Raw genomic sequence first — 21593 nt, forward strand, 5'->3', positions numbered from 1 at the left:
GGGAGGCATATGGGCCCAGATGGGCTCCTGAGCAGCTGGCTGGATGCCATTGCCAGCACGAGGGATGGCGTGGGACCACGCAAGGACTGCAGACTTAGACCTGGAAAAGATGCTGTGGTCCTGCACCCTCGCCTGTTCACGCCAAGAGCCAAGCATCATGAACCTGAGCTGGAAGCTGACACAAGCCCTTTTGCCTGCTCTGCTCTTTGGGGTGCACCTTGGCCTTGCCAGCTCCTTTGAAAGCTGCAGGGCCCTGGCAGAGCTGGGTTATGGCATGTATATATCCACACACCCTGATTCTTGTTGCAAAAAACCAAGTGCTCGTGTATTGCAACAAGGTGTTTTGATTTGCTACCGAAGTGGGAAAGCATCACATACTCTTTATTATCTGCATTGGAAGTAAGGGATGTAACATCAATTTGCAAATATGTGCTTGATCAACAGAAGCAGTTTCTTCTGAATGCATTGTGTGTGCTTTTGGCTGTTGATAGGTCTAGCATCAGAGCATGGAAAAATCCATTTAATCCTCTTTTTCACTATTAACTAAAGGCCCCTCTTAAAACCAAAGGGGAAAGGACCTTTACCATTTCATCCCTGTAAAACAGACCACATATAATGCTACTTACCCCTAATTCTTTTCGTTATATTCCTTTTCAGGACAACCTTATGCTCCTTTTCAGACCACCAAATCCCTACCTGGATGCCAGGACATTCACAACATCTGGGCTCCTTTTCCTGCATTTCACAACCCACCTCTGTCACTTGCCTTTGAATTTATGGACCATTACTACACTTTAGGCAGATGTCCCCCACTGAACTGCTTACCCAAGAGCTCAGGTCTGTTTCCTGTGTTCAAGTGAAAAAGATGTAGGTGTCAGTGCAGAGTGCTCAAAGTAGGAAAAAAAATGTAAAAAAACTGACTTCCTGGTGAGTGTTGTTGTTACCTGAGGGATATAACTATTTTTGCACTTACAAAGCTAATTTTGCACTATTTTATACGCTATTTAATTGGTTTATTACCAGGTAAGAAAGGTGGAGCAGAATCTGACTGGAGACCTGTGACTAGCGGTGTTCCCCAGGGCTCAGTGTTGGGTCCAGTCCTGTTTAATACCTTCATTGACGACCTTGATGAGGGAACAGCATCCACCCTCAGCAAGTGCTGATGATACAGAGCTGGGAGGGGTGGCTGACACACAGGACACTGCGCTGCCATCCAGAGAGACCTGGACAGGCTGGAGAGCTGGGCAGGGAGAAACCAGATGAGATTCAACAAAAGCAAGTGGAGAGTCTTGCACCTGGGAAGGAATAACTGCTTGTATCAGTACAGGCTGGGGGTGACCTGCTGGAGAAGAGCTCTGTGGAGAAGGACCTGTGGGTCCTGGTTGGTGACAGGTTGGCCATGAGCCAGCAGTGTGCCCTGGGGGCTGAGAGAGCCAGTGGGATCCTGGGGGGCATCAGGAGGAGTGTGGCCAGCAGGTCAAAGGAGGTGATCCTCCCCCTCTCCTCTGCCCTGGTCAGGCCCCACCTGGAGTATTGTGTCCAGTTCTGGGCTCCCTGCTATAAAAAAGACAGGGATCTCCTGGAGAGAGTCCAGAGAAGGGCTACAAAGATGATTAAGGGCCTGGAGCCCTATGAGGAAAGGCTGAGTGAGTTGGGACTGTTCAGTCTTGAGAAGAGAAGACTAAGGGGGGATCTAATTAATGTCTATAAGTATCTTAAGCATGGGATGGAGGGGGAATTAGCCAGCCCCTTTTCAGTGTCTGTGGGGACAGGACAAGGGGCAATGGCTGCAAGTTGGAGCACAGGAAGTTCCACACCAACATGGGGAAGAACTTTTCCCCAGTGAGGGTGAGGGAGCCCTGGGACAGGCTGCCCAGGGGGTGTGGAGTCTCCTTCTCTGGAGAGATTCCAGCCCCGTCTGGACTCCACCCTGTGCAATATGAGCTGGGGAGCTGCTTTGGCAGGGGGGTTGGACCCCATGATCTCTGGAGGAACCTTCTAACCCCTACAATTCTGTGACCCTGTGATTCTGTTAGTAATGTAAACTTTGGAGACAGGAGCAGGGAACATCATCACCTAGTATTCAGCAGACGTTTCATGTGCACAGACTCCCATGAGACACAGCAACCAGGAGCTACAGGCAGCGAAATCCGCTGGAGACCGAGGTTTGGGCATCTTGCCACTACCTTGCAGCAAGTCAGACAGCCTCCCTGGCCAGCACTGAACGCTCCTTTCTCTCCCATCCCTTCTGCTCACAACCTCCACGGCAGCCCTCCAGCCTTCTGACGGGCACATCCTCTTACCTTCGGGGGCAGTGAGTAACTAAGCCAGCCTGGGAGCCTGTTTTCACGGTTCACCACATCCTTAGGTGAGAAGTGGTTTATTTTCTGTCAGCCAGGCGTTTCCAAATACTGTTACCTGAAACTAGGCTGACATTCAATGCAAACACATTTCTTCACAACACCCTAAAGGTATGCACCGCTACAAGCGGTTTAAGGTGTGCTACAAGTGGTTTAAGGGACACAGGTGGAAAAGGGAACCTAAGAAACCCAGTCCATCCCATTTGGGCTAAAACACAGCTAAAGACAGTTCATCCCCTTTGGCAGACAACTTGATGCAGGTTTTCTTGATGCCTCATTGGAAGTTCTTCCTTCCTAAATGCACTGAAGCAGCACTGCCCTGAGACACCCCCTGCCCAGCAGGCCATGCCAGCCTCCAGTTAGATTGCAGCAAGGAGATTTCCACACATTCAGGGCACCAATATGCCCCCTCTCCCCAAGGAAAAGGCTTATTTACAAGGCAGGATTTTGACTGCTGCTCCTAACAAGACATAGTGCTTTTTTTTTTTAAACACAGACTTGCTTCCAAATGAGGCTCCCTGGGTAGCCCTGGAACACAACAGATACAGGAGCAGAGGTACTGGGGAGGAGCTGCTGTAGCAGTACTGTCCCATAAAAGAACTTTAGACTAGAAGGGGATAGTCTTGATGCTGTTCAGATAAAGGCTCGTGTCACCTGCTGACAAATACCACTTTGGTGAATCAGGTGTCATCACATAGGTCTAAGTCAAAGAATAGCCAAGGGAATGATGAGCTATGGATGCTCCTGTTCCTTTGATTGCTGGTTTCCACAGCAGCTTAAACCAGAGGCAGTGCTGTCCTGTTTCCTTCTTCCTTCCTTTACACCAGCGCTGCAGCCAATTTGATCCTACAGCGAGCTGGCTCCAGTCAATGATCCAACAGCAAGCTAAACAAAACATCAGTTTAGTGAAGGGAAGGTCTTGGTACCAACGTAAACAAGCACCCGTGCTGGCTGAAGGAAGAGGGTGACAGAGCTGGGATCAACACAGGGAGGAGGGTGAGTGTGCCTGCAAACATTACGCCAACATCAGATGTCACTGAAAGGCCTCCCTGTTCCCAACCATGCGATTCCAGCCCACACACATTCATGCCATGTTTCTCCATCCACAGCTACCCAGTTTGACTCCCTAACTTGAGAGAGGATTGTTTTCTACTCTAAGGACTCCCATAAAGTATTAAATACCTCACGTTCACAGCTCTGTGCCAGTCAGCATCACGATAGGGAGTTTTCCAGCAGAGGAAACAGAGACATATAATGTGCTGGCAAAAAAATAAATAAATTTACAGCTCAGCCTGTGTGTCCTGATCCACACTGCTTACTATGCTGCTAAAGCCTTAGCTAGGAAGCTTAATTCCAGCAGCTTGTGGCTGGGTGTATGTATGAGCCAAGCCCCAGCAAGGCCATGCAGCGCATCGGCGGCGCCGGGAAGCTCAGCTGCGGCTGACAGGTTCTAAACGGGGCCAGGAGAAAAACACTGACCCAAAAAAAAAAGGGAGCACATGCTCGTTCATAGATGACTCAATTCTGCCAAATGCAGTTACAGCTGGATTGTGACTTGGTGATGTGCTGGGCCTATTTATTCACCAGGTTTACAGTCAAGCACATTGCTGTTCCCCTATTTAAGATCGTTGCAGGGAATTTTTTATAGATGATGGTGCCACAGGTAAGGCTGCTCCTGGAGAAAAGATTACTGTGCTAAAGAAAGTTTGGTGAACAGCAGCAAATACTGCTGATAACTGCAGGTTTCGACAGCCACTTAAAAAATGCAAGTTTATCTGTATCTAGTAAAAAGGATAAGAATCATAGAATTATAGGGGTTGGAAGGGACCTCCAGAGATCATCGGGTCGAACCCCCCTGCCAAAGCAGCTCCCCAGCTCATATTGCACAGGGCGGCATCCAGACGGGGCTGGAATCTCTCCAGGGAAGGAGACTCCACACCCCCTGGGCAGCCTGTCCCAGGGCTCCCTCACCCTCACTGGGGAAAAGTTCTTCCCCATGTTGGTGTGGAACTTCCTGTGCTCCAACTTGCAGCCATTGCCCCTTGTCCTGTCTCCACAGACACTGAAAAGGGGCTGGCCATTTCCCCCTGCATCCCATGCTTAAGATATAGACTTTAATTAGATCCCCCCTTAGTCTTCTCTTCTCCAGGCTGAACAGTCCCAGCTCACTCAGCCTTTCCTCACAGGGGAGATGCTCCAGGCCCTTAATCATCTTTGTAGCCCTTCTCTGGACTCTCTCCAGGAGATCCCTGTCTTTTTTATACCAGGGAGCCCAGAACTGGACACAATACTCCAGGTGGGGCCTGACCAGGGCAGAGTAGAGGGGGAGGATCCCCTCCTGTGACCTGTTGACCACACTCCTCCTGATCCCCTTGGCTCTCTCAGCCCCCAGGGCACACTGCTGGCTCATGGCCAACCTTTCACCAACCAGGACCCCCAGGTCCTTCTCCACAGAGCTCTTCTCCAGCAGGTCATCCCCCAGCCTGTACTGATACAAGTGGTTATTCCTTCCCAGGTGCAAGAAGAGGTGGAGGGTTTTTATTGGCTTTTTTTTTTTAATGTAAGAATCATGAAAAACAAAATCCAGACACTATTTTAAGCAGCTTTGCATAAGCACTTGAGGATCCTTGTTTTAGTTTGGGCACCAGAGGTTTCTGTTCAGTTCACTGTTCCAAAGGATCCTGAGCTACAGGATGTCTTGCATTGTTTCCAGACAGTTCAGGTTACAACAACACAAGAGAACAGAACAAATTGTTACTAGCAAGAACTGGCTGGAACAAGCAGGGACTATTTAAGAACTTCCCATCTGAAAAAAAAAAAAAAAAAGTCACTGATTACAAAACAAAAAGTAATGCCCCTACCGTTATTACCCTGGTAGTGTAGGGTTTTTTCTAGAAGAAAACATGGATACTGTCATGGATACGCCTCACACAACTTAACTCATGAGCCAACAAGGCTGCTGTTTTGCAGAACTCAGAACAGCAGGCTTTGCTTGTGTCAGGGAAAAAAAAAAAACAATGGGAAAGCTATTTTAAAGATGTTTTTCTGCTGATGCCAGCAAGCTGCAGGTCTAACGTCTTTCATCTTCCAACCATGTGCACAGAACCAAACTATTTCTAATTTGGTACACCTGGACATTGGCTTAATGAGAAACAGGAGAGGGTGGAGAAGGATGCAGCATCTTATTCCGTGTCATTAGAGCTGCTGGAATGTATCTGAACTCCCCACTACCCCTCCTCACAGGCGGCTCTACAGTATAGCCTAACATCACAAGCTGATTCAGTACCATGTGTTGCACTTGAGAAGCACCTGAAATCCTGGAGAGGCTCATTACTGCCTGCAGTAACATCGTTTGTTTCCAGGGTCAATCTGCAGACAGCTCCTCACCACACACTGACTGTTTATGTGAAGATTCCCTGTCTGAAATGCAGTAAGGTAGTGTTTCTGCCCTCCCCCACTCCCCCATCCCACCCCCAGGGCACTGGGGGTTGCTCATGAGAAATCCAGGTGCTTTTCAGGCTCCAATGAATATTGATTTAGGTGAGTTTACTGCACACACTTGGAATTTGTATCCTTCAGTCTACACCAGAGTACTGGGAATGTAACAGCCACAGTTACAAGGCTGTGCAGAGCGAGTCTGAGTGTAATAAGGTAACATTGCTCTGTGACTATTAAGCAAATAAAATTTAATCCTATTCCTGCTTAACTACTTAAGCATTCCCACTGTAACTGCATCTACCAGAGTGTTCAGCACTGGCACAACAAACCCCAGGCACACAGTGAGAGAGGTCAAGTCTGGCATCACCACTCTGGGTACGCCCTACCCAAACCAGAAGCGCTCAGGTCACCTGGTGCACGCTCTGCAGTTCCTCTGCAAGGGCCAGGTTTGGAACAGCAGGTGGTACCAGGTACAGTTCAACACCAGCCATGGCTGGCACAGTTTGGTTGCAGGTGCTATCTGCTCCAGGGTGTGAGGAATGCGGTCACGTGCCTGTGTAGCACATGGGGTTTTCCCACTGGGTCAGGTATCCCCATCTGCGTTGCTGCCTTATCTTAAACAACAAAAAGCTTTGACTGAAAGAGGAAAAAAAAAAATCCCCATTGTTAGCATGAGAAGAGAACCATGAATTTTCACTGCAAGACAAAATACTAGCAAAACCAGCATTTCAGTGGCTGGAATTTTAACTTTGCTTACTAAAAAAAAGAAAAAAGCAGCAACATTCCCAGTTAATTGCAGACAGCATGTTTCATCATCTCTCTAAACAAGATGGGATGTTCTGCATTGCAGAAGTGTAAGGTATAAACAAACGCCCATGCTCTCAGAACCACCACCCGAGTTATACAATCCCATACAAGCTCCAAAATTTACAATTAAAGGTGTTGCATAGCTTTTTAATACTAAATCCTATGCAAATGTGTTCTAGTTATACGGCTCCTCGATTATCATCTTCCTTTTAATTTGTTTTGTTCAAGGAAGGAGTCATTAGTGAAGTTTTATACACATCACTAAAGCTGATCAAGAATGAACTTATCAGTAGATTCCATTTTATGGCAGAGTAAATGATGACTTAAGTCTACTCAAATTCCAGGTTGTTCCACAACTGGTGTATTAGGAAGAAAGGTCTGAGTAAGTTTCAGAAACACAGCTGCCACTTGGAACACCACAGACCTTTCCAGATGTGCCATCTGTATTTTTCTGCCAGTTCTTCTCAGAGGATTCTCAGATAACCAACCCAAACCCAGAAGCAAGGGTGGCTTCATCCTATCATCTATTCCATCTGACATGAGGGAAGCTGAAATTTGGGAGGCCTAAAGGAAATTTAAGCAGCTTTGCAACGTCAATGGTTCCCAGTGCGTTTGAATCTCAACTCACTCATCACATAAGGTTAGCATTATCTCTTAAAACCACCAAACAGAATTGTGTCTCCTTTACTACAATGAGCTTGAAAAATACACGTTCAAGGGGCTTTAACTGTGAAGTAAAAAGAAAAAAATTAGTCAACCCCAGTTTCTGATGACTTAAGAGGCCTTCCCCAAAGGTCTCTAGAAAAAAAGATAGGATTTGAGCAATTAAAGCCAAGTAAGCAGGAATAGCACAGCAGAGGAATGAAGGCACAGAGCAAAGTCATATTAGCTCAGCATCCGTCCAAGGAGCCTCTCATGTCCACCCAACAGCTACAAATGCCTGGTGATACTCTCTTTCTCCTCAGTATTTCCTACCTCACAACTTCATCCTCTACCTTTTTGCTGCCAAGGCTGAAACCTCTTCAAATTGCAGCAAAACAAAAAAAGTGTTTTTCTTCTTCATGGTGGCTGAAGGTTTGCAGTGCTCCTCTTTTCTCCTCACCCAGAACCTTTGAAGGAGCCGTGGGAATTGCTTCCCAAAGACGTTTTTGTTGGTGGACTGTCTACTGGCCCTATCCAGCCCCAACATTGCTTCTGGCACTGCCCAAAGCCTCAACACCAGGTAGGTGACAAACAGCCAAAATCCCCGTTGCATATAGCATCTGTTCCCCTAAATGTTACCTTCAGAGCTGTTTAATTATAGCAGGTGTCTGTTGAACTCAGCACCTGCACCCCAAATAGATCTGTCTAAAGGAATGCACAGCTCAAGTTGTTTCCTTCAACTATTGTCCTATGTCCTCATACAAACCTGAGCAGATAGTAAGATCACCTGCACTTCCCCACGGTTTAACCAGTAATGTTACAAGCCTTTCAACATCAGGGCAAGAAGAGAACCCATGTAAATGAAAGTATGATCTCAAGACACCCCCCCCAACCCTGATATAAAGCTTTACACTAGGAGCCAAATAGCTCAGATGAAAAATACAGCAGAGTATAAAATGCCTATTAAAATACAACTAAAAAGGGAAGCAATCATCACAGAAACATTCAGTCATCAAGCATTTTGATGAGAATTTCATAGAATTGAAAGTTAGATAAGTTACATTAAAAGGAGACATCAGGTATTTCAAAAACCTCTGTTTTATTTGTACAGAGTAAAATACATCATACAGTCAACACTGTTTTCCACCCATAATCTAAAGCCATTAGTAAGTGTTTTCTTTTCACCAAATATCCTGGCCAGAAGCACATACAATGGGAATGGGAATGCTAATTAGTCTCTCTCTGCCAGAGCTACAAGGTGCACATCAATCTCTGCTTCTGTAAGGATCCTGAAAGAACAAAAAGAAACCTTAAATAGCTTAGATGATTCTCCCTCTTAAGATCCAGTATCACAACCTAATATCCACACAAATAAGTCTTATACAATACATCTCTCAGCCCTTTAGAGCCCTGCTGCCAGGGCCACAGACCAACATTCCAATTCTTTTTGAAAAATAAAGGAAGAATCAAGGCACTAGAGAGCCAAGAGGTAATAAACGGTAGAAAAAAAGAACAGGTAATTCCTCACGAGTATTTGCAAGTGGGGACCTGGTGAGAGGAATGGGTATAGTAATCAGTATGATTACTCCAAGGGGGACACAGGTTCTCATAGCCTTCTCCCTCTACTTGTTATCCATCCACCCTGAGAAGGCTGTAAGACCCTTGAGCAGCAGCAGAAGCCAGGTAATGCAGCTCCTCCGTGCTCTCTCAAAAACGCTGTGCTATTCTGTTGTCCTAAGCACACACCACCAAATGCAAAACCACCCATCAACACCACGTCAGCTTTAAACACACTAGAAAGCACTCAGAAGACTGCACCTGCAGGACCCAAAGGTTTGAAGCCTCTCTCCAAACCCCACCTACCAAGTCGCTAGACTAAAGCAGCAGAGGGCTTCTCTTCCCCACTTAGTCTTACAGGAACAACTAAGGCAGAAATAACTGAACTCTTCTGTAGCAAGACAGACTTACTAATAGACATATCTGGGGGGGTCCATTTGCATGGAGTTTTGGGGCTTCTTTAGTTAATCTCCCACATTTCATCCATCCTCCCACAGCTATACATTGTGTTGTGAGAGGGCTCTCAAGCAGACTGTATCTGATGTGACATATAACCCCCAGCAGGAGGATTTCCAGGAGCCTTCTCCATAGACTGACCAAGTAACCTTGCTGCTGCACTCAAGTTCAGGCAATAACAGTGGAGGGAGGAAATTGCAGGTGCCTTGCTTTCATGCTAGGTGGGAATGCAGTGTATTCAGAAAGGAAATGTTCAGCCAGTTCCAAATCACTGCAGTGATTTTTTTTTAAAAAATCCAAGATATTTTTAATCTTGTCAAATCTGAATAGAATATTTCAATTCATACCAATTCACAGTCTATTAACGACATACTGGAGATGTTAAAACCTGCTACAGGATGAACAAGGGTAATCTAAAAGATCCCATTTACAAAAACATTAACAAAAAAAGGGGGGCTTGCAAAATTTTCCCTACTATGAGACAGACTTTACTGCATTAGTTGTCATGACTGTAATTTCTAAGTGGACTCCAGATACTGGTAAAAGGAAAGATTTTTTTATTCTTTTAAGCATGAAAAAATCATGTAGGAGAAGTGCAACTACATTTTAACAAAAAATGCTTTTCTCAACTAGATCCCTTAACCATGTAAAACCTGGGCTATTTTTTTAAACAATGTCTTTTACCCTTACACATTTTGAAGAGTTACAAGTTAAAAGAAAACAAAACCAATCCAACCTCCAAAACATCAACTCCTGGCATTTGTCTCTTTTCCTTGATACACCATTACACAAGAAAATAAAACTAATAATTGCACATAACCAGAGAAAAGAACCAAGTTTTACTGATCACTTACCTGAATTTAGGATTTTCCACTGTAACTACACCAACTTCTATTTCTGAAGGTTTGAAATCAATGGATAGTACAGTAGACAGGCATGTTATTGCTGTCTGAAAGATAACAAAAAACTGGTGTCATGACACAGAAAGCACTAAGGTTTTGGTTTTGTGTTTGGTTTGTTGGTTTTTTTTTTAAACTCAGGCGGCATTAACAACTACCCTTCCTTGTAGTTTTAAAATACTTCCTTCCACATCAAAACCTGAGCTGAAAAGCTTTAAATCGTTTCCCCCTGTTGCAGAATACAGTCCCTCTCCAGCCCTCTCCCCAAAAAACAAAGGGACGTGCCATTTTTTGTAGCAGAAAGAACCCACAACTAAACCAAAACCATTTATCAGGCAAAGACTCAAACCCCAGGTCCCAAGGACAGAATGTGCCACTTTAGTGGCAAAGCTGACAGACGTGACACGCCGTCACGATGGTCTAAGATTACTCAAAGCATGTGGACCACTTGCAGCACTTCCATTTTGACTTTTCTTCTGGTAATTAAAATCACACTGGCTGTTTTTAAAAGCTGCATTTCATCACGGCTTAACTTACTTTTTTTTCCACTCTAATCATCACCTGCCTTAGAAAGGTGTTCTGTGCAACCTCACTCATATTTACCCCTGCAGTAGGGACGCAGTCATGCTGCAGATGTATTCCTGAAATGATGACTGAGCACAAAACAGAAGTTCCATAAAACAGCTATGTAGCTAGCTGCCTATCAAATCAGTTCTTCTGACATGCTGGTGTTTAATTCTGATCAGTAATGTGTTATGAAGTATAGAATGCCAGAGAAGATTTTCTAAAGCTTATATTCATTATGTCAATAGTACATTTATTCTGCAATAATTCTGTAAGACTATACAACCCCCAAAAAGCCCCAAATCAAAAAACCACATAAAATTCTTATCCTTGGAGCATTACCTCTAATGCACCACAAGGTTTTAAAGTAAGGCAGCGTGTGCATGTAGAACATTACAAAAAGATAGAGAAGAGCATCCAAGATTTGACTAGCAGATTAATTACCAATTAATATTTGCACCGTACCACAGAAGTTTTACAAATTAAGAACAAGGACATGGAAAGGCTTTCATCTACTTCCAACAACTCAACTAATAGACATGCACAGTGTAATCAAGCAGTGATAAAAAAATGCATTTAATAAGAAAAATACTTAGGCAGGATAAAAAGGAATCTCTGAGAGATCAATTTCAGTATGCTATTATTATTTAACCCTTGAGGGATCTTCTCTTTAAGGAAATCACATATTACGGAAATTGCTACAGATACATATATATTTACATATATAGAAAACTTTATATATATTTATATACATACAAAACTGAGGAGTTTATGCTGAAGAACTTTCTACTGAAATGGTACTTTCACTGTAACATAGACTTCAGAAGTAATTTCACTGAAGGATTGAATCTGCACAGCACTCACAGGGATCTTAATTCAATAGTCTGTTTTATCTAACAAGGGAATCAGTTGCTTGAGTTCCAATTCCTCATTTCAGCAGCTAATCTTGTGATGCAGGAAACATCACATGGCATGAGAACAGGACAAACAGGTAGGTCATGGAAGAGGACTGTTTAGATTGATCTCTACAGTGCAAGTGAAAAGGCAAGGATGATTTATAAAACAAGGTCATTGACCTATTTTTTAAGTAGGATACATTTTTAGGATGGGCCTTGAACAACAGTTTTCACAGCAGGCATAAAGCACTGGTGTTATATTTACTAAACAGACAGACAAGCAGTACCCCATCCTGTCTGAAAGGCTTTCTAATAGGAAGATTGTTTTATGTGCCACTAAAATAAGATTGTACTGGCAGGCCCAGAATCAAGGACTCTAGTAACCCATCACCAGCTAGCGTAAAGCAGAAAAAACAGATGAGATGCCTATTTAAACACTTGCAAAGTATCTCCAAAAGGTTTTTCTTGTTGGAATAGCTATAATACTTGCTCTGGCAGAGACACAGAATTGTAAGAAAACAGGAAATACCTAACTACATTCCTCTACACTGCAAGCCTACGTACAACATATTCTTTAAATACACTTTAACAAATCTTTCTTTGCTTCTGCTGGCCTACCTCTACTGTTTGTTCATATGTCCAATCAAATTTCTTCTTTACTTTCTTTTCAAGAAAACTGGTTGACTCTGTCTGTTTAACTCCTGCAGCTGTGGCCTTGAATCCACAATAGTAACCCGCTGGATCACACTTGTATACCTGAGGGCCATGCTCTTCATCGATACCAATCAAAATCATACCTTGAAGAGAAAGAAAAAAAGCTATTTATTTCTCCAATGTTGGAAAATTTAATTCACCTACAGAACAGATTCTTGTCTCCCATGAAACACGTGCATGCACAGCAGCACTTTTTTGGGAACCAGTCCAATTTCTAGAGCTGTGATTTTGTCTTTGTCTCTAATTGCTGCTTCTTACCAGCACCTCATTACCAGATGCACAACTGTGTTTAGTGCAAACTAGATTTCTATCATTCCCAAAGGAGGCTGCTTATGAAACACCAAAATATTTTTGCCAAGCTCAGTGTGTAGAAAACCACAAAGTCAGAAAATAGGCAACTTTAATCCTGATACAAAGTTAACCCAGCCACAATTCACTTCCTGTGCATTGCATGACACTTTAGAAGTGTTAACAATAGTTCTACTAACATGAGCCTTTTACTAGAAAGCAACTTTACCAATATGTTGACGTTAATGGAACTGTTAGAAGATCAACTTAGGATTTCTTGGCTGTAATCCTGAAAAGCACTACAGCACATCCCTTCTCCTCCACTCTGGTTGGAAAAGACCACAAGATCATAAAGTTCAACCATTAATCAAGTCATGCCTTCCAAATAAAAGAAAAAGGTTAAGAACAATACATTTTTTATTCATGTATTACAAAAATAAACACACTTCCCGGTAGTATCAAGGCATGAGAAATGTCAAGGGGAGAAAGAAACAATCATTCCTGAACATTACAAGCGTAGGAAAATTGCCCCATCATGGAAACTGTGGTGCAACACTGAACGTTACTTCTTCAGCGAGAAGCGCTAGTGCTACCGTGATTACCAGAAGTGATTCATCCATTCTGCAACTCTTCTTAAATGAAAATGAAAAAAAAAAGAAAACCCACCAAAAAACAAAACCAAACAAACCACCAGGCAAACAAAAAGAAACCCAGGCTGAACATTTAATGAAAAAGTAATTGAGGAAACATCAAGTCTTTTATCTCAGTTCCCGGACAGCTACTTGTATGGTTATAGTTTGCTCACAGCCAAACGTAAGAGAAAAGTCTGAGCTAACCCCAGAATGCACAGATGACCAGGAATATCTACAAAAAGCAAATTTAGAAACATCTTTTTTTCACTCGAGCTGCATTTGATGTTATAAACCAGGACTGGTGTTGAAATGTTTTCAAGTGAACCTATTTTTAAGCACCACTTCTCTACATTATACAGGTTGTGGTTGATCACAGAATCATACATTGTGTTAGGTTGGAAGGGACCTTTAAAGGTCATAGAGTCCAACCCCCCTGCAGCAAGCAGCGACACCTCTCACTAGATCAGGTTGCTCAGAGCTTCATCAAGCCTGACATTGAATATCTCCAGGGATGGGGCCTCCACCACCTCTCTGAGCAACCTGTGCCAGTGTTTCACCCTAACATTTAATCAAAACCTCCCCTGCTCCAGTTTAAAACCATTGCCCTTTTTTCCCCCATTGCTCCATGCCTTTGCAAACAGCCTCTCCTCTGCTTTCCTGTAGGTGCCCTTCAGGTACTGGAAGGCTGCTTATAAGGTCTCCCTGTACCCTTCTCTTCTCCAGGCTAAAAAAGCCCAACTCTCTCAGCCTGCCTTCATTGGAGTTAAGTGCAAAAAAATGCAGGTTTTGTCCTATACATACTACCTAGATAAAAAAGCCACAAAATCAGCACCAGCAGAACTGCACTCTCCTTATGTCTGTTTTAATGCTGATATTGACCCAGACACAAGCATAAAGAATGTCTCCTATTCACAGATATCACTGTGCAGTGCAAACAGAGTAGACCCCAAAACCAAAGGTGAAACAGTATCATATGTTTTTAAAGGGACTAAATAATTTATTCCAATTCAAATGCTGAGTCAATGGCAAAATCACAGCTCCGATGCAAGACTTCCAACACCGCTCTCTCATTTGGCTGTTCATCCCTGTTATTCCTTCATTTACATCCATATCTTGAGCAATTTGAAAATGGGTGAGTTTCTAATCCTGGCAGTTGCTAGCTTGGACAAGAAACAGGAGAAAATGAATTCCATACACCATACTTACAGCAACCAAGAGGCCTCATTTCAGCGTTTTGTGTATAGACCTGAGAAATATCTGCAATCCTTTTACACAGCATATCCACAGGGATGTCATAGCCATACTTGTACTTCCAGTTAGCAGCCTCGTAGCGGGCTCTCTGCACCTGGGACCTGCTGTCAGCTAAACAGAAAGAAGATTGATTTCACTAAAGATGTACCACATTTAATCCTAGCACTGCTTTAGAGTGCAAATTCCAGGCCCAACTTTAAGTTGTCTAAATATCAGAACTAGACAAGTCCTCCAAAACCAGGTTGAGTGGAACCAATCCCCTGAAGCACTTATTTATGGGATGCAAAGTTGATGAACTATATAAAAAACTGACACATTTCAGATACTTGAAAAGACAGTGTATTAAATACCTGTCATTCCTGTCATCACACAGCCAATATTTTCAGTGATTTTGAATAAATGAGTCACTGTGTTGGAATCCAGCAGCTTGTCCTAAAGAGGGAATAGAAATAAACTAATAGAACACACTCACAAAAAAAAAAGACAGACTCTGTATGATCTGGTATTTACAGAAGAGAAAAGAAAAATAAAATAAATAATAAAAAATAATCAGCTAACAGATAAAACTTCTCTTTCAGGCTCTCTGCTACTTACTGCTATAGACTCTTGACGGAAGAAACAGGAGTGCAAGGATCATAAAAACCTCGGGATCTGGAAATGTCTGACAGCCAGAACATGACCAACATCTAAGTCCTTTTCTCTCTGAAGTAACTTTGAAAACACACTCACAAAAACCTATGCTGCCCTTCAAACACAAGAGTTTTCCCTCTTTGTCAACAATACATCATCACTGTGCTGAAACGCTCATGACAATCTGTTCTGTGCACTATTGGTGCAACATTGTCTGAGTAGGAGTTAAAGAAATAGGGAAAGCAACTATGGACAACTCAGCCCTTACAAGCCAGAGTAGCGTCTGCATGCTGAGGTGACTGACTTCATACTCTAGCTCTGTTCTTTGACAACTGTAGAAAGAAATATTACAGTGCTTGGCAAGGAAGTGTACAACTGAGCACTCAACAGAGCAAGGACTTTTAATATGCAGAACAATAATCAGCTATTCAATTCAAACAGCAATACATGTCAATACTAACAAATACAAATCAATGCTGCAGAGTCTCACCCCCATCTTTTTTCTCATCCCCTTCCAGCCTCCCCCTCAAAACCAAACTACTTACAGGTACTTTCTTCTGTGTTACAATTACTGCAGAATCTTTCCCACGGACAGCTACAGATGTGAGTCCACCTTGGTTTATGGCCTTGAAAGCATATTCTAGGAAAATATGTAAAAGTTAATCCAGAACAATGTTAGAGATGTTAGTACAAGCATCACTGACACAGGTGCTCCCAACGCAGAAATGTCCCTGAGTTCTTTTTAATACTCTAACCAAGCCTCTTTAATACTTGAACACTTGAGCAGTACTTTGTGTCTTTAAGGTCTTATATAAAATGCACAAAAGAACTTTCTGATGGAAATTAAGTCATTGACTCTCATCACAAAACCACTACTGCTGCTTCCTTCAGGAACTCCTAGTAATTTGCCTTTTTGTTCTTAATGTTAATGCTTAACACCAACTGAATTTGTTTTAAAAGAAGGCTATTCTGCTGTTCACCAGAAGAGTCCAAACTTAACCTACAGTCCCTGTAAACCTTTAAGTAAGACTTTTTATTGTACAGAAACAGTATTTCTGGCATTATTACTGTGACAAAGATGCAATTTTCTCTTAGATTTTAGCTGATATGGATGAAAAGTGAAATGATGGACCAGGCACAGAAGATGTGCTTTATCCTTACACTTTCTGACCTGATGTTCAAACACCACAATGCTTTTATTACCTTTTTAAAATTCAACCTATGCACATGCCAACTAAACAGCAGTATTCATATAAATGATTTTTAAGCTTCAAGTTGTTCTTGAGGCTTCTGAAACCATTAATCAAGGGAAATTTACTTCATGGATAGTATCAAGTGAGTCTTAATCCATTAAGTGTATCTGGCAATACCTGATATACACTCAGAACTTCCTAGTACCTGGCTGGGAGAGGGAAGGTTCACACACTAGCTAAATGTAGGTGAGTTTTTGTTAGCTACATGGTTAAGACTGGAATTTAGGACGTGTCTAACCAACAGGACACCAAATTACTAAAACTACCTTCTAAAACAACGGGAGCAAGAAACTCAGCTCTTTTAAAAGCTGCATTCAAATCTATGGAAGAGACTGCACAAGAGGAGAGGAATAATCTGAAAATGAAAACATGCATCTTGCAGTATCAGGATCTTGAAGTTTAATGTGCTGAGTCAGTGTTGTGGAAGAGCTGATTGCCCTGTATTTATGGCGCTGTACTCATTACTCTCAGGCATGGCAGCATATTATGGGTTACCCAAACAAGCCATAAACGTGCTCCCTCTCTCTGCTGTATGCACATCTTCACTCACCCCTCCAGGTACCTTCCCCAGGAGTATCAGTGCTATCACAGAGCAAAGCACAGAACCCCGTGAGCCATGAATCACAGAATCACAGAATTATCAAGGTTGGAAAAGACCTAAAAGATCATCCAGTCCAACCATTCAGCTATTACTACTAGCTCCCACTAAACCATGTGCCTCAATACAACATCCAGTCTTTCCTTGAACACCCCCAGGGTCGGTGACTCCACCACCTCCCTGGGCAGTGCATTCCATTGCCTGACTACCCTTTCCAAGAAGTAGTGCTTCCTAATGTCCAGCCTGAATCTCCCCTGGCGCAGCTTGATACCATTCCCTCTAGTTCTGTCACTGTGTACACAGGAGAAGAGGCCGACCCCCAGCTCACTACAACCTCCCTTCAGGAAGTTATAGAGAGCTATAAGGTCTCCCCTGAGCCTCCTCTTCTCCAGGCTGAACAATCCCAGCTCCCTCAGCCGCTCCTCATAAGGCCTGTGTTCCAGACCCCTCACCAGCTTAGTAGCCCTCCTCTGAACGCGTTCCAGGGCCTCAATGTCTTTCCTGTAGTGAGGGGCCCAAAACTGAACACAGTACTCGAGATGAGCTAGCACTGGTTTGAAGCTTAAGGCCAGGAGTCTGCACCACTCCTTTATTTATGTGTACAGATATCTGAGAGGAAAGGTGTCGAGAAGGCAGACAGAGCCAGGCCCTGGTGGTGCCCAGTGACAGCACAAGAGGCAGTGGGCACACACTGAAACACAGGAGGGTCCATCTGAACAGCAGGAAACACTTTTTACTGTGAGGGTGACCAAGCACTGGCACAGGCTGCCCAAAGAGGCTGTAGTCTCTATCCTTGGAGATATTCAAACACCCATCTGGACGTGGTGCTGGGGAACCAGCTCTAGGTAGCCCTGCTTGAGTGGGGGGTTAGACCAGGTGATCTCCAGAGGTCCCTTTCAGCGTTAACTGTTGAGTGACATTTTGGTGTAATGAGGTATAGGTGCCTTCACACTCGTAGCTCACAAGCACTGACAACCAGGCTTGCTGAACTGCAGTCCCTTCTTGCCCTGTTCCAGTGCTGAGTTTTCAAAAGAGCAGCCAAACAGCGTAGGGACTCTTAACAGCACCACAATCCAAATACATGTATAGCCAATGGTGTTTCTGTCTGTTTTCTGCTCTCTGAGTATTTCAGTGGCACTGCACACACATTCTTTCTGAAACACAGTAGTTCCTTGCTGCTCCCCAAACACGTTAGAATCAGAAAACTGAACGTTATCATTTTCTTCACCTCCCAAAATTCCACTTAGATGAAGCATCACTTTTGACAACTGGAACTAACAGGTGACAAGACAACACTGAAGGGTTTTTAACTACCACGACAAGGCATATACATGGCATAGCTGTTACTTTTCTAATACCAGATCACTTCAAAGGCACGAGAGCTTTGGAAGTAAAAGAGACTGAATGTAAAGCACAGGGATTTCAGTCCAATGCGACTACATTGGAAATCTCTGCTTGGTGTTTCCAGAAAAACTTCCAGAAAACCTGAAGTTATAAGGCAGCCTTAAAGCAACATGTGTCCATGCTCATCCTTGAGTGCAGGTAGTTAATCCAGCACATGGATAAGTATATACAGGATTTAAAAAGAATGAAAAAATAACCAAAAAAGTTAGATTTGGATGTTTGACCAGAAGCAAACATGAGCTCTATGGCTGTGCTGTGGCTAGATGTTGGCCAACAGAGACACTACTGTGGTACCATGCCTGAGTTATCAGCCTGGCTGCAGGCAGAGTGAGCTCATACTTGCTTGAAGCTAACCATGCACACCTACGTATTTTTCTTATTTTTCCTCTCATAGCATATAAGTACTCAAAATATCTGTAAGACAGCTTCAGGCTGTGTGCAGAGGCCCTCAAATACACATGCAGACACTTGCTTCTAAGGCACAGGTTAAGAGATACGGAGCACATTCCTCATCCATTAACCTAGTGCTTGAATATACCCGGGAGGTAGAAAGCCAAGGCTGTTTCCTCTTTAGTACAGGATGCAGAAAACATTCCCCACAAGCAGTACTGCAACAGAGAAGCAGCCAGAAAGGCAATGAAGACCAACCAGCCTGTTTTAACAGCAATGGATGATCAGAGCCCAGGACTCTTCCACCACAGAGACACTGACACCCTGTATGAGAAAGCACCATCCCTCCCATCCATAGGCAAGAGGCACACGAGCCTTATACACACACACCAGGTATAAAACAGGACCTGTGTGTAGGCATCTGGCACAGGTAACTCTCTGCCTGTGTACAGACACCCACATGGAGGCACTTTCCCAGCTGCTCCTTGGAAAGAAAGGCCTGTGCAGGACTGGGCTGCCTCCCCAAGAAGCCTATTGCACATGGCTTTCTTCCTCAGAAACACTCAAGGGCAGGCACAAAGGAAATTATGGGCTACCACAGCTGATTTGTAGAGTCTGGCACCAGCAACCTCCTTTCCTGGAGGACAGATGGATGCATGGGCACGCCTTGAAATGCACATGCAGTGAAGCCACTGTAGCTGGGGAAGAACCACTGGGCTCTAGGGGAAGATGGCATCAGGATGACGCTGTCAAAACAATTCTGGCCCTAGTGTGAGGGTCCTCCAGGAGCACTCTTAAAACTGGCCTGCCAGGCTGCGAGTTGGCTGTGCTGTTACAGACCATCCTGCACAAAGAGCACCACAAGGCTCTTCTGCAGAAGCTGGTGCACCATAAAAGTATGAATAGAAGATTCAGTGGCCTACAGAAGAAGACAAAGCCAGGCTGCAGTTTGATTGCAAAACATTCAAAGCAGCTTGGAAATAAAAGTTGGTTCCTGCTGTCCCACAGGTCATGATGTACAGAACACAAGGCTTTCAAGTGTTACAAGAGGGAGCACAGGTCACCTCCAAAAACTGACTGGGTTACTCTAGGATACTGGGTTTGAGGCAGTTCAAGCCCTATTTCAAACAGCAACTACTGTTCTCAGGTTCCAAATCATGATGCTTGTACGTTTGACAAGATAAACTGAAAGAAACATGTCACTGAAAATAAACAGCTTCTGGATAAGCTGTCAGTTTGGCCTCCAAGCATCTGAAATCAAACACCAGGAAGACACGGGAGGTGCCTCCCCGCGTCAGGGGACACTCGAGCGGGCCCACCCTGGCTCTAAGCTTCCCTCATCTCGAGCGAGGACCCCTTCCCCAGCACACCCCCCCCCCCCCCCCCCCCTCCGCCAGGGCCCACCGGGCTTCTCCCCGCACACCGCGGGACTAGGCTGGGCGAGACCCGAGACTCTCCGGCCACGGGAAGCACCGTGTTTCCTCCCCATCCCGAAGGCTGCCGCGCTCGCCACAGATTTATCCGATCCAGCTGCAGCCCCGCTCGGCGGGAAGCGGCCGCGCCAGGCAGGCCAGGCCCGTGACGGGGCAGTTCACAGGCAGCATCCCCGGGGCCGGACACTCACCGACTTGGTAGAGGCGTCCCTCAGGCGAGAAGATGGTGATGTGGCGGTCGAAGCCGGCGCTGGAGCCGCGGGACATGGCGGCTGCGGGGAGGGGCGGCACGGCCGAGGGGCTCGCAGCGTGCAGGGCCCCACCGCTACCGCAGTCAGGGCACCCGCGGGAGCGCTTCCGGGTTACGCACCCCGCGCAGGCGCCGAGGCTCACAACTCACGCACCGTCACGCTCAGCCGCCGCCACCGCGCATGCCCGAGCGCCTCGGCGCCTCTCCCCCGCCGAGCATGCGTACTAAGGCTGCCGAGGGTGCCTGCCGGTGGCAGCGGGCACAGCGCGCGGCTGGCCGGCGCCATGTCGCGAGGCGCCCGTTACGTCGCGAGCGGAGCGCGGCAGCCGTGAGGCGCGTCACCCTCCACTGGCGGGGCGGAGGCCTCGCCCCCTCCGGCTGCGGGGGGGAGGCCGAGGGTGAGGCAGTCGGGGGCTGGGACCCGTCAGGCCGCACAGAGCGCGGCCAGGTCGCCTCGGGGCTCCTTCGGGGGCCGTTAGCGAGTGGCCGCGGCGTTCCGAGGGCCGAGCTGTGTGTTCGTGTCCGGCGGGAGGGGGAAATTCCCCAGGCCCGCGCTCGCGGGTACCCGCGTTCTGCCTTGCGGCACCTTGGGTTTCCCCCGCTCGGGGGGGGTGTGGGGGGTGTGCTGGGGGTTTTTGGGTTGTTTCGTTTAAAGTCAGTCATTAACGCACCTCTCTCTTGAAGGATTATTGTTGCAGTGGCAGGTTACAGGTGCACTCTGTACATTAAAAGTCTGTTTACTCAAGTTTTTCAGTATAGTTCTCCTTGCTCGTTAATACCGTGGGATAATTAATGGCTTGGGAGCACCCCTGAGGAGAAGGACGTGGGGGTGTTGGTCGATGGAGAGCTCAACGTGAGCTGGCAAGTTCTGGTTTGCATCAAAACCAGGATGACTGGCAGGTCAAGGAAGAGGACTCTGCCCCTTTGCTCTGCTCTGCTCTGGTGAGACCCCACCTGGAGTGCTGCATCCAGCCCAATGCCTGGTCTCCAACTGTGGCAGAAGTTGGGTGCCCAAGGAAAAGTACCAAGAACCTTTTGTTGGGGGTTATTAGTTGTTTAACATAAATAAGTTTTAATTAGAATAAATTACTTAGGTTTATAATAGGGTGTGATTTATGCTGTTTGCTTAGC

General features: G+C 45.2%; 1 protein-coding gene across 1 annotated transcript; it reads right to left on the bottom strand.

Annotated features, from left to right (window-relative positions):
- Positions 1 to 8325: 8325 nt before the first annotated feature.
- Positions 8326 to 20550, bottom strand: PSMA6 (proteasome 20S subunit alpha 6). The gene is made up of 7 exons (XM_084262782.1): positions 20404 to 20550; positions 15680 to 15774; positions 14855 to 14936; positions 14460 to 14615; positions 12238 to 12416; positions 10115 to 10209; positions 8326 to 8536 (listed from the first exon to the last, which is right to left on the bottom strand). The coding sequence occupies exons 1-7, from the start codon at positions 20477 to 20479 to the stop codon at positions 8479 to 8481; spliced, it is 741 nt and encodes a 246-aa protein (XP_084118908.1). The 5' UTR covers positions 20480 to 20550; the 3' UTR covers positions 8326 to 8478.
- Between the last annotated feature and the right edge of the window lie 1043 nt (positions 20551 to 21593).

The sequence above is a fragment of the Gallinula chloropus genome (genome assembly GCF_964237585.1).
Source record: "Gallinula chloropus genome assembly, chromosome: 4".
Classification (NCBI taxonomy): domain Eukaryota; kingdom Metazoa; phylum Chordata; class Aves; order Gruiformes; family Rallidae; genus Gallinula; species Gallinula chloropus.

Coding starts and splice junctions, on each gene's coding strand:
- PSMA6 (XM_084262782.1), bottom strand. CDS start 20,479: ATGTCCCGCGGCTCCAGCGCCGGCTTCGACCGCCACATCACCATCTTC. Junction 14,937..15,679: donor TAACACAGAAGAAAGTACCT/GTAAGTAGTTTG, acceptor TTCCCTCTTTAG/GACAAGCTGCTGGATTCCAA. Junction 8,537..10,114: donor GTGGAAAATCCTAAATTCAG/GTAAGTGATCAG, acceptor TTGTTCTTTCAG/GATCCTTACAGAAGCAGAGA.